The sequence below is a fragment of the Physeter macrocephalus genome, chromosome 14, assembly GCF_002837175.3.
Source record: "Physeter macrocephalus isolate SW-GA chromosome 14, ASM283717v5, whole genome shotgun sequence".
NCBI lineage: Eukaryota > Metazoa > Chordata > Mammalia > Artiodactyla > Physeteridae > Physeter > Physeter macrocephalus.
Window position 1 is genome coordinate 132,792,174 of NC_041227.1, and position 14,247 is coordinate 132,806,420.

The following is a 14,247-nucleotide window of genomic DNA, read 5'->3' on the forward strand; positions in this document are numbered from 1 at the left end:
ATCTTCCCGGACCGGGGCACGAACCCGCGTCCCCTGCATCGGCAGGCGGACTCTCAACCACCGCGCCACCAGGGAAGCCCTCCATTAGTTAAAGTACACTTAAGGGCTTCCCTGGTGGCGCGGTGGTTGAGAATCCGCCTGCCAATGAAGGGGACATGGGTTCCAGCCCCGGTCTGGGAAGATCCCACATGCCATGGAGCAGCTAAGCCCGTGCGCCACAACTACTGAAGCCCACGCGCCTCGAGCCCGTGCTCCACAACATGAGAAGCCACTGCAGTGAGAAGCCCACGCACCGCAACGAGGAGTGGCCCCCGCTCACCACAACTAGAGAAAGCCCACAGGCAGCAATGAAGACCCAACGCAGCACAAAATAAATAAATTAAATTAATTTTAAAAGAACCCTTAAAATAGAATACTTAAGGCTCCAAAAAGATATGTAAAAAATATACTTTATTATAAATATAAATTTAATATTTAATAACGTGGCTTTCTATGAGGATCAAATGAATTCTAGGAGTACTTGCTCTGTGTATCATTCATATATATATGTGGAGTTTTTTAAAATCATGTTATATTTCTCATTCTCTATCCATATTTCACTAGATCCAAACTAGAAAAGTACAATATAATTTAAAGAAACACAGACTGTATGTTATCTAGTTATGTTTGATTCTTTCAAGACTGGAATGTGCACTAAGGATTCATATAAAAATAAGTCATAAAATGAAACAAAAGTATACTACCCTCCCCAGTGTACATATAATCTATGTTCACCCTCCTTTTATAAAAAAAAATAAAATAAATTGCAACCACTTTCCGTTTTCTTTAAACTCCCCCTTCCACTGGCTTCTGTACAGTCATACTCTCCTAGCTCTCTTCCTACTTTTCTGTCTGTTCCCGTGTCTTCCATCCAAGCTCCACCCACCTTCTAAGCATCCACCCCGCCCTCTTCTTACCCTGTCAGCTCTCACAAGACGAGGACGCCCTCTCCTAGATCTCTCAGCTCTGGGCTGTAAACCTAACTGCCAGATACGCACATTGGATTACATGCTCTGCAAACTCAGTAAAAGCAAAAGAGAATCACCATCTGACTTCCCCACGTACTACCCCAAACCAATCCTCCCGTGTATTAGACAGCTTAGGTAATGGCACTATCCACCTAGTTGTCCCAGCCAGAAACCAAGTTATCCTTGACCTTATCTCTCTCACCAACCTTCATTCCCCATCATACAATCACCAAGCCCTGTTAGTTCCTCTTATCCCTAAATTATCTGCATCTCAACATTTCTAACTTGAATGACTATAACAAACTCCTACCATGATGTCTTGCTTCAGATCTATTCTCCAAGCCACCACTAGAGGGTCTCCGTAGGCGGCTCCGAGGGTAAAGTGTAAACAGCTTTCTATCTCACCACCCCACCACACACGTCTCTTCCATTAAAATTACGATGACCGACTTGCAGCTTCCCCCACAACTCTATGCTCTTATTCTCCTATCCTGTTTCTTCAGACTGAATACCTTTGTCCTATTTCTTCACCTGACAATTCTACCTGCTTTTCAGAATTCAGCTTAAATGCCACCTGGTCCAGAGAGCTGACTTTGATATGTCATTCAAGCTCTGTGGAGACGAGGAAACATAACTTGCTTACCTCAGGATCAGCAGTGACCAGCCTAGAACCTACCACTTTGGATACTCAATAAATTCTGTCCACTGAATTAATTTTACATGTTCGTAATAATCTGATTTTTTTCCAGGCACCATATTCCCATTTCAACTACTTCATATTATTCCCTAACAAATTCTTGTAATCCTATAATGTTTTCTCAACTAACCTGGGTAATATATTAAAGTTTTACTGTTACATCTATTTTAGAATCTACCATCCCAAAACACTTGATCATAATTTAGCAGGCATGAAAAATTAATCTCACGGTTTTAAAGCAATAAGAGAATTCTTTTATGACATTGAGTTGTGCCTTGCAACAAAACTCTTGAGGCAGAAACACTAGGACTAAGAAATACAGCTTTTCCCACAGAAGAGTCTCCATATGTTCAAGATGCAGACATCAGAGACCTTCTCAAAGTTACAGCTATTAATATTTAATTTTTCTAAAAGATTAACAGGCTGGAACTAAAAAGACATTAGTAAGCTTTCTTAAGTATTAAAACAACATGCATTTTTGAGATTTAGTAACTCAGAAATACCTAAAATACAAAATACATCCTATAGTTAGCAAAGGTATGTCTTAAAAAGAAGAAAAACCATCTTTCCATGGTTCCATGCCACATTTTAAAATCAACTTGAAAGCTTACAGGATTCCTAACGTTTTTGGAAATGGCAGAATAGTAGCCCATGAAAGTTTTCAACCGATTTAAAACCATACTTCTAGCTAAAAGAAATATGGCTCCATCTATGTTAGAAATAGTTATACCTCGAGTGTAACTTTAAAAACACTTCAAAGCTATATACAGTGAGTTTCCCTTCCTGCAATTTCTGACTAAATGAATGACAACAAAAGTCAACCAAGGTAATAAGCCAAAACCCAGCTGGGTCTATTGAGGCAGAGCCGCAGAACCAAGGCTGAATCCACAGCGGCCTCAGCCACTGCAGCGGTGAAATGAGCACCCGCGTACCGGGCTTGCCCTGCCAGCTTCAGTGCCGGGCAGCCACAGGGCCCCAATCCTGCAGGCCACGACACACTCCGATGCACATGCACATGACAGCTTCAGCCAGAGCCAATTTCTTTGGAAAATGTATATCTTAGAATGAAATCGGTTTCACCTCAAGGTGGAATCATTATTGAATGCACAACAACATGTAGCTGAGGACAAGAGAAGTTGAAAAAAAAATCCTGAAAGAACTCAGAAGCACATTCTAAAACTTAAATGAAATGAAGTATTATTCTTACCATCTCCACACATCTCATACTAAAACTTAACATAAAAAGAACTCTTAATATCTGGACTGCTTTGAAAAAAAATCATCTTTCTTTAAAAAAAAAAAAAAGATAAACCTGATTATCATAATTCAGCCTCAAGCCAAAATACATTTTTTCTAATCTTGAGAGGTTTCATTCAATCCATTTTCAAAAAGAGAATTCTAAGGTGGCCATGGAAAAGTACAGGTCTACCTTGTTTTACTGCACTTCATTGTCCTTTGCAGATACTGCATATTTTACGAATTGAAGGTTTACGGCAACCCTAAGTCAAGCACGGCTATAGGTGCCATTTTTTCCAACAACATTTGTTCACTTCATGTGTCTGTGTCACGTTTTGGTAGTTCTCACAATATTTCAAACTTTTCCGTTATTATTGTATGTGTTACGGTGATCTTTTATGTTACTATTTTAACTGTTTTGCGATGCCACAAAACGCAACCGTGCAAGACAGCAAACGACTGTGTGTGTTCTGACTGCTCCACCAACTGGCCGCTCCCCCAGCTCTCTCCCTCTCCTCGGGCCCCCTATTCCCTGAGACACAACAGTAATGAAATTAGGCCAGTTAATAACCCTATAATGACCTCTACGTGTTCAAGTGAAAGAAAGAGTCACATGTCTCTCACTTTAAATCAAAAGCCAGAAATGATCAAGCTTAGTGAGGAAGGCATGTCAAAAGCTGAGGCGGGCCAAAAGCTAGGCCTCTTGTACCAGTGAGCCAAGTTGTGAATGTGAAGGAAAAGTTCTTGAAGGAAATTAAAAGTTGTACTTCAATGAACACACAAATACTAAGGAAGAAAAACAGCTTTATTGCTGATATGGAGAAAGTTTTAGTGGTTTGGATAGATCAAACCAGCCACAACATTCCCTTAAACCAAAACCTAATCCAGAACAAGCCCCAACTCTCTTTAATTCTGTGAAGGTTGAGAGAGGTGAAGAAGCTGCAGAAGAAAAGCCTGAAGCTAGCAGAGGTTGGTTCATGAGGTTTAAAAAAGAAGCCATCTCCATAATGTGAGTAGAAGCGCAAGGTGAAGCAGCAAATGCTGATGCAAAAAGCTTTAACAAGTTACCCAGAAGATCCAGCTAAGATACTTAACGAAGGTGGCTACACTGAACAGCAGATTCTCAATGTAGATGAAACAGCCTTCTGTCGGAAGAAGACTCTACCTAGGACTTTAGAGAGGAGAAGCCAACGCCTGGCTTCAAAGCTTCAAAGGACAGGCTGACTCTGACTCTCATTATGGGCTAATGTATCTGGTGACTTTAAGTGGAAGCCAATGTTCACTTACGATTCCAAAAATCCTAGGGCCCTTAAGAAATATGTTAAATCTACTCTGCCTGTGCCCTATAAATGGAACAACAAAGCCTGGATGACAGCACATCTGTTTACAACATGGTTAACTGAATATTTTAAGTCCCCTGTTGAGACCTACTGCTCAGAAAAAATATTCCTTTCAAAATACTACTGCTCACTGACAATGCACCTGCTTACCCAAGAGCTCTGATGGAGAGGAACAAGATTAATGTTGTTTTCATGCCCGATAACACAACATCCATTCTAAAGCCCATGGATCAAGGAGTAATTTCGACTAACAAGTCTTCTTATTTAAGAAATATATTTCATAAGGCTATGGCTCCTATAGACAGTGATTCCTCTGATGGATCTGGGCAAAGTCAATTGAACACCTTCTAGAAAGGATCTGCCATGCCAGACACCATTAAAAACATTTGTAATTCATGGGAAGAGGTCAGAATATCAACATTAACCATAGTTTAATAAAAGAAGCTGATTCCAACCCTCATGGATGACTTTGACGGGTTCAAGACTTCAGGGGAGGAAGAAACTGCAGATGTGGTGGAAACAGCAAGAGAACTAGAATTAGAAGTGGAGCCTGAAGATGGGACTGAGTCACTGCAATCTCGTGATAAAAAGCTAACAGATGAGGAGTTGCTTCTTATGGATGAGCAAAGACAGTGGTTTCTTGAGACGGGATCTACTCCTGGTGAAGAGGCTGTGAAGACTGTTGAAATGACAACAAAGGATTTAGAATACGACATAAACTTAGCTGATAAAGCAGTGGCAGGGTTTGAGAGGATTGACTCCAATCTGGAACAAGTTCTAACTGTGGATAAAACGCTATCAAACAGTGTTGCTGCTACAGAGAAACTGTTCATGAAGAGTCAATCGATGCAGCAATTTTAAGAAATTAAAATAAGACAGCCACCCCAACCTTCAGCAACCACGAACCACCCTGATCAGTCAGCAGCCAGCAACACTGAGGCAAGACCCTCTACCAGCAAAAGGATTATGACTTGCTGAAGGCCAGACGATGGTTGGCATTTTTTAGCAATAAAGTATTGTTTAATTAAGGTATGTACTTTTTTTTTTTAGACATCCTGCTATTTCACTTAACAGCCTACAGAATAGTGTAAACCTAACTCTCATATGTACTGGGAAATCAACAGATCCATGTGACTTGCTTTACTGCAATATCTGCTTTATTGTGGTGGTCTGGAACCGAACCCACACTATCTCTGAGGTGATCCTGTAGAGTCCAATCCTTATAATTAAAACGTTAAGAAACCAGTATGAATTCCCTCAATACTACTTTCATGATTACTTTTCAAAATATGTGGTCTCCTTCAGTTTTGGTACATTTATTTGACAAATAATCATTGAGTGTTTGCTCTCCCACTGACAGAGACCTCCTGAAGAGCAGGGACCATGCGTCTATACTCCCAGCGCACGGCAGCAAGGCTTGTGGAGGTGAGCAAGGCACTATACACTAGGGATGCCAAGATGAGCACAGTTCTTCCCTTAAGCTCATATACCAATACTGGATAACAGCTACTGAATAACAACCATTTCACTACCTGGCTGTGCTTAGGCACCCCTCTGTATTTCAAACATGAAAAATACTATCCAAAGGGGAGATTTTAAAAAAGAAAGAAAGAAAAGAAAAGTGTTTCCAAAGTAACTTACTTGCTGACTTCCTTATACTGGGCTATCTCCTCAATATAAAGAAGGTCATGCAACCGTGACTGATAGTTGGTCTTGGTCAATGATTTGTCTAAAACGGACTGGGTAAATAGCTGGTCAGCAGAGAGAGGAATTTGGTATCTGATAAGAAGGCTCTTCTCCAAATCAGTAGTTTCATTAGGTTCAAAATCTATAATAGTCTTAGAAGAAGAATCCCAACGCTTAGCCGTGGTTACCAGCTGTTGTTTTGCATGCATCAGGTACTCAAGATCTAAATGGAAACAAAAAACACATTTATAAAGGAACACAACATTAAAATTCTCAAATAATACACTGTGCATTTTGGTAAGAGAATTTTGTACGCTAAAGTTCTTAAAAATGAAACAATATAAAACCCCATTTGACAGAGTGTTTTCCCCATATCAGAAATATTTTTTTGTCTAGGTTAACAAAATAACATAAATAGGAATTCATGTAAAAAATATTTTTTTGTACCTCAGGCTAGGTCATACCAGAGATAGTTATTAACATTTTAAAAATACAGATTAACATTTAGAACTTAACTCTTTAGTCAAGAGAAATCTGATCTGCAGGAAGAAAGTATGGTAAATTTCTCATAAGACAAAATCTCATCAGGTGATAATCACTTTTCTCTTCCTACTAGAGAAACAAAAACCTTTCGTGTGTTTTTTTCCCACATTAAATTCCACATTAAAAGTGATAAAATGTACTATTCAAATGCCATTTCAGAAAAATCCAGTTTAGCCCCAGTTAAATTGCATGGTAAGTAGGGCACAATGTCAAAATGAATGACTGATCAAGTTCTCACAGCTCTGGGAAAAAAATGCAGCAGGACACCAGCACCGGGTGAAATACATCGTAACGTAAATCCTGAACATTGGGTAGCCTCACTCTATCCACGGTGCATTTTAGTTTTCTATTGGGTGGAACACACACACACCTATAAATATGAAACTTGACCAAAAGGAGAAAAAAAAGTTGCTTAACTAACTCATGAGGCCAAGATCCAGTTTTAATATAACCTAATTGGAAAGATGGTTTTAAAACTCAAGTTAAAACTTTAGGAAGAAATAATAAAACGTTTAAACAGAGATCAGTCTCCAAAGTGCAAAGACAAGTTATCCTGTGCTATCTTTGAAATGAGAGCAGATTGTATAATTGTCTTGTCTTGCTTAGTGACAGATTTTGCTATATTTAAATGTTATATATAAATTATAAACATATAAGTATAGTCATCCACCAAGAGAAATTTCTCAATATTAGAAAATAGTTTATCCTAGTATCATAATGAAGATTAAAATGTAAAAGTCCTAATTTCTAATCTTTGTTCCTTGAAAAGGCACTTTTACATGCCAGTTTTATTATTATCAAATGGCAATATAAACACAACTATAACCATCAATATATAAAGGTGGTCTTCTTATTAAAATTTTGCATTTTTAAAATCCTCTGGATGAGATAATGATGGTCTGTTTTTGCAATAGCCTCACGAGAAGTTTCATAAACTAACCACATTTTCTTCCTAAATCACTCTAAAATTGGGTCCTTCCTATCCTTTCTTAGATCATAGCGATACAAAATATTTAAATTATGCAAAGGCCAACATTCCTAAAACAGATTATACCATCACTAAAGATCAGATACTATTAACAAAATAGCCAGGATGTACATAATTTTCTTCCCTTAATTCAAAAGTCAAAAGGAGAAACCCTAACGGTACAGAAACCAAATAACCAGCTCTTTAAAAAAAACCACTAAACTGTGCAGTATTGAAGAATCTATTTAATATGTAATAAAAGGATGTCTATTCTTTGGGCATAGGGAAATTATATTTCATAATTTTATCTTAAATAAGAAACTGATTCAGACTATACCTACATCAACATTATATTCACATTCCTTAAAAAGTCACTAGCGATTCCTAACTGCCATTTAAGTAACTGGGATAATAACAAACTTAAAATGGTACAGCTTTCCTTTAAAAAAGCCTTTTGTATCACCTATTTAATATACAAAGCAAATTTTACAGAAAATCATTCTACTCTGGGCTAAAAGTATTCAGGCTTTTTGGGAAAAGTGGCATGAGAAATAGTATCTGTTTTTCTCATTCTACCTATTTAGTACCACGATTCCCACCCTGATTTTATGAAATTCTTAAAATGAATGTCTTTAGCAGGTAGCACAACAATTTCAAAACAATTCTGAAACAATGTTAAATTTTATTCCATCTTTTTAATCACTATAAATACAATATAGGAGAGAGGAGACCCAGGGGAGCAGAGAGAAGAATCTTGGGAAGATGCCATGTGTGCCGGCATCAAAAAGTCTACAAACCACTGACCTTGGCCATTAACTCAGGCGTCCAAGATGGACTGGGGCCAGTGACTACTGAGGGTATCTTCTGCAAAAACCACTTCTCTTTCCCTGCTCATGTTCAACCTGAGACAAACTTCTGCCTCCAATCCTCTCAGTTATAAAAAGCTTCTTATTAAACCTGTTTAATTACCCGCCTACTTACAGTGCTTAAAGGTCATTAGGTCTTAAGAGCTCCTCTTTAAACAAAGGAGGAAGCTGAGGCTCCCCCAGGGGGACAATGGACACGCTAGTCCTGGGGCTCATCTCACCCCCCATGCAGCACATGCACCAGCTTACATGCAACCCAGATGTGAACACTGCTCAGGGCAGCCTGAGCCAGTCCATCCATGGTTAAGAAAGCACTCTTCCTCAGTCTAAACTAGGCTAAAATTAAAAAAAAAAAAAACATTCTGGGAAGATGAAAAGTGAACAGGTTACAATCAATATGCCTAAAATCACTCAGGGAGAGTTTAACACTGACTTATTAACCAACTCCTGTAATAATAAATCTGAAACGCTGACAAATTATAAACCTACGGAATTTGTTACCCTGAGATATGACAGGCAGAAGCTACACATGTATTTTAAGAGAAATTCATAGGAAAAAGGTAAAGATAATTAGAACACACCTAATTTCCTGAAGATAACATATGGGAAGGACTGTTACTATCAAAAACAGAATTCAAGGTTGGAATAAGTAGTCTGACACAAGATTCGCTTCTCAACTTCCCTCACCCTTCTGATTACTGTGAACAGCAAATGCTCTCATTTCAGCCGCATAGTTACTATTCTAATAAAGCATCCAAAGGGTTGGTCTGTTTTATCTTGAAGTATGCAGTACAGCAGACTTGAAAATTATCCTAAACAGACCCTGGACCGTGGATAAGAAGTTAGGAGAAAAACATGCAGTGTCCTACATACCCAGCACAAAGGCTGACACACAAGAGGCATGCAGTAAATGCATGTCAAATGTGGGATCTATTAAAAACAGGTATATTTATCTAGGACTTAAAGAGAATGAGATGAAATGATTCCTAATTCCAAAATTGGATACAACACTCTTCCCTAGGAAACATTTTGGTCCGTGGCTTTACAAATCTTGACAGCTCAAATCAACAATAAAACAAAATCCCAAAGGAAACCCAAACTAGGACTTCAGCTATCCATTTCAACATCGTTTCTTTCACTAGAAGGGCTACTCAGATGTAAGGTGAACATCTATCTCTTAGCTTATCCATGTTGTCTGTTCTCTTAATGAGGCTAATAAAAAGTTAAAACAGCGGAGTAACATAGGAGTACCTCACACTTTTTACACGCTTCTACTCAGTTACATTTATCTTTTATTGACAAATATACTATTTTTTGTTTGTTTGTTCTGTTTTTTTTCTTTTTGGCCACGCCATGCAGCATATGGGATCTTAGTTCCCCGACCAGGGATCGAACCCGTGCCCCCTGCATTGGAAGCGTGGAGTCTTAACCACTGGACTGCCAGGGAAGCCCCTATTTTTTAAATCAATTTTTCTATTAATTTTCTGACCCTATAATAGTAAACATTATATATTTATATATATAAACATGTCCTTAATTTACCAACAACTCTGACAGCCAGAGATAATTTGTAAGACGTACTAACTTTTAATGTTAATTTTAACATACATTGCTAGACTAAAAGTAATGTGTAATAAATATCATTTTCAAATTTAAATATAAGAACTAATTTCCAACATGTAGCTTCCAGATAGTCAAAGCAGAATTCCAGATCAGTTCTGTCAAGCAAAAATTTTCTATTACTCAAATTGAGGTATAAAGTGTATAATGCAGTTTGTGTTCTAAGCAAGGGGAAAACTCACTAACTTCCTTCTTTTGTAAATGTCCTTTGCCACAAATTTGTGAGAAGCACATCTTTAATCCAAAAAAATTTTTTTTTACTGCATGTAGTGCCTTTTTCTGTACCTGAACCTCACCAACAAGGAAAAAAACAATGAAAAAGACATCAATTGTAAGAGTAGTAAAAATATCAAAGACAGAACTAAAAATGAGCACAACAGGCCAGCTAATTTAAGTAATGACCAAAAAAAGCCAATCAAATGTCATCTAGCTTGCCTCAACCTAGATTTAAGTTTTTCTCTTTATACTGTTCAAAATATCTTACCAGAAAATACATTTTGTAGATTTTATATTGTTCTCTTGTAATATCTGTTTTTCCCATGTCCTTGAGAAACAAATTTCACTATGTGAAACTGTTTTAATGTTTCCAAATTCGTTCAAGAAAATGCTCGATTTTATTCAATTATTTTCCATAACATAACAACTTAGAAGTAAGACCTTGTTTAAAGGAAAATAGGCAAAGATATCAAACTGCAAAAAGGTGACTAAGAAAAAGGATATAGTATTATAGAAAGCGGGAAGGGTATATAGTATTGGTCCTAAATGGGAGAACATCCCTGTCTGTATTAATTCCCGCTACCATATCTGAATCAAATATAAATTTTACTATATTTTCAAACTGATATATCAGAAACATCAGAAATGAGACTCTTTATTTCTTCCAGTTACCAGCCTCAGAACATCATTCATCTTGGGACAGCTTCTCTTGCCAAGATCTCTAAGTGCTGTGGCCTCAATAACTTGGGTCTTCATCTCTGCTTTTCAGTCCCTTGGCTGCACCCTAGTCTTGGTTCTCACTAAAAAAAAAACAAAAACACAAAAACAAAACAAAACAAAAAACCCTTCTCTCTTCCTTTTTTCTTTCTGTTTGCAAACCAGAAATTACCCTAATGATGGCTAATGATAACATCAGCAGCTACTATCTACGAAATGCCTACTATGTGCCAGATATTGTGCAAGGTTTAGTTCTAGCTCTCACAATAATCCCCTATGACAGATATTACTAGCTCCATTTACCAGATGTTTCCACATGAAGCTCAGAGATGTTAAGTTCTCTGCCCAGGGTCATACCGGAATTAAGTAGAAAATCAGGATTTGAATCCAATTCTATTTAACTCTGAAGTCTGTCCACTGCTCTGTTTCTCCAACTAGAAAAGCAGCTCACAGCTGGGGCAAAAGTAGCCAAAGCACCCTCAATCTCTCAGGCCCAGGAGGGTGCCCTGAAATCCTCTTCATCACCACTTCCCTCATCATCTGTTTTAACAGTATCGTTTTCTCTTTTTATTGCAGATATTTAACATTTTATATTATTAATTAAATAGGCTTTTATTAACTAGTACAGATTTTTGACAACACTTACAAACTTATTTTTATGGGAAATGAGTCATGAGTTAAAAGCCACAATCTAAAAGCAAACTATTAAAGTACAACCCACATGTAAGCCAAGAACATCCTTTTAGAACTGTATCTGAGAGTAGGAGATGCATGTCAGTATCTCTATGATTTTAAATCTCCTTATGATTTAAAAAGGGTGCAATCTAGTAGTTCTCAAGTTCCAGTCTCTAAAAGCAACGTAATGGCGTAAGAGTAAACAAACCACTGCATTCAAGAGAAATCCAGCCTGCGTTGTTTTTGAAAATAACGTTTTATTGGAACACAGTCACACCCATCCATTTACATACTGTCCATGGCAGCTTTCTCACTATAAGGCACAGCTGAGTAATTGGAATAGAGATCATCTGCCCTGTAACACCTAAAATATTTACTATCTGGCCCTTTACAGAAAAAATCTGCCAACTAACTGCTCTATTAGTAAATATAAATCAAGTATTTTTATTTCATCAACTACTGTATCTGTTTGGCTATGGGAATTAACATATTTTTATTCCAAAGAGTAGTAAAAAGATGACAAAAGCAGAACACAACAGAATAAAAACAGGTAAAAGGGATCAAAGTAAACGAGAAATATGGGTAAAATGAAGTATGGGTAATAATATTAGCACACATAGAAAAAGGTAACACCTACTTGTTCAATTTTGGCACAAATGTTGCTTTAACCCTACTCACAGCTAAAGGTAAGGGGACAGAACCAGTTCCACCTGTTCGTTATGTCCAAAAAATAAAGTCCTAGCATTTACTCATGAAAAAAACTTCCAGGTTCTCATAAATGGGACACTGTGGACATAATGAAAAACATCCTCCACAATATGCTTAGTTATAGCCAATATAATAGCAAGTTTCATACAGCTCTGCTATATGAAGTGTTTGTTAAATAAATATTTAGTGCTCATGAAATAAAATAAGGCACCTATAAATCCAACCAAGAGCCAAAGAAATGTAGGCTAACATGACCTTCCCTTATCCAGCTGGATCTTGGCATAAAATTTAGGTTTAGGCAGTAACACGACAATTTACAAAGTAATTCACCGTCTTCGGCAGGTGCCTGCATGTTAAAACCAGGGACCTCTTCCCAAGAACATGAAGCAGATCCTATTAAAGGCACTTTGGTCTCCTTTATACTAATAAAATCAAGTTATGGAAGCTTATTTTTAGGACTTTCCATTCAGAGATAATGTACTAATATCAGCAAAGTTAACTGGACCATCAGTTGAACATGGAAATAGACACTGTAGGTGTATTCACAATTACCATTGAAACTACATTCTACCCAAACTAATACTGAAAGGTTTTACTGTGCTAAAAGCATCAAATGAAGCTGGTAGACCAAAAGAGACCTGATCATCTACTTACACAAGTCTGGGGAACCTCCAAGCAAGCTTTGCCTGATGACTGTACGAAGTGATCAGGGCATAATGCACACCATTCTAATCCCATTACACCGTAAATGAGTCAATAAACTTGGGAGCTTTTTCTTTACTATTCCCTCCCTGTCCATGGTAATATTTAGGGGCCAACACATATCTTTTAATGTTGCTGTTACAGTGCCTTTTAATACATCATTATCAGGGGAAAAAAGTCTAAATTTTACCTTCTGTAGAAGCTGCATCAATCATTACTCTTTGCATGAGTACTGGTTCCAATCCAAAGTCGAAAACTATGGTTTGGCGAAAAGTTCCAAATATTTCTGTGTTAAATGCTATCCCGACTTTATACACGTAATGATCTAATCCATTTTGGGCCATCTTTCCTCCTATCCATTCTTGACAGTTTTCTGGGACTTCTTGTGATACCTGGGTAGCACTATCTCCGGCAGATATTGCAATGATACTAAAATGAGGACGATGAGCATCATAAAGCAATGCTACACGGTACAGCATTCTTGCAGGCTACAAGGAAGTTAGAATAATTTGTTGAGTACAAGGGGGTGAAAAATCCAGTTGTAATTGGGCTCTTCAATGAAACTATTTCCATAAGGGACTTTTACTCTCCCGTGCTTCTAAGATAGTATGTTAAAAATACAAGTTGTACTCATAAGCCATTTAAGAAAAAATAATCAGAATGGTTAAAAAAAAATCAGTTGTTAAAATGATATATTTATGATGTCAATTATACCTCAATAAGGCTGACATTTTCAAAAATGATAATATTTACGCTACATTACTAGCCTCCCTGCTCTTTCTGTGATACATTCATCTTTCACTGTGGCAAAAGCTTTCACCCTGTATCACCATCACCTCCAACTTTCCATACCCTTGGCCTAAAAAAGTTTTATCTAGCCTCAAGGAGGAAGTCTTCATAGGAGAGCAGTGACCTCTGAAGACACTGGATTGGGTTCAAGGCCGAAGCTAAACGTTCCCAGATTTTTCATCCCAAGATGCAGATGGTACAGTGGAAGAAACGTCACCAAAAAGTACACAAAACTTTTCCACTGCATATATTCACAGAAATATTTTACTCTGCTTCATTCTTAAACTTTGAACATTATAATTCAGGATGGGAAGCACTGCAGAAAATGCCTCATATTAAAAACCCGTTATTACAGAATTTGTGATTTCATTAAATCAAAATTAAAAACAAACTCATTGTTTGAATATCTTAGAACCACCAGATTAAACAATTCAATTTTTAAATAGTTAACTACAAGCCGTGAACCCCATCCTATGTT

General features: G+C 37.5%; 1 protein-coding gene across 9 annotated transcripts in view; it reads right to left on the minus strand.

Annotated features, from left to right (window-relative positions):
* HELZ (helicase with zinc finger) overlaps positions 1-14,247 on the minus strand; it is a 170,152-nt gene that overhangs the window by 106,809 nt on the left and 49,096 nt on the right. For all 9 annotated transcript variants that reach the window (XR_003683191.2, XM_028499836.2, XM_024130025.3 and 6 more), the window contains 2 exons: positions 13,171-13,468; positions 5,922-6,189 (listed from right to left, as the gene is read on the minus strand). Coding sequence is in view for 8 of the 9 variants with exons in the window: in XM_028499836.2 (XP_028355637.1) it covers positions 5,922-6,189; positions 13,171-13,468 (566 nt within the window). In the remaining variant the exon portion in view is untranslated. The remainder of the gene's footprint in view (positions 1-5,921; positions 6,190-13,170; positions 13,469-14,247) is intronic.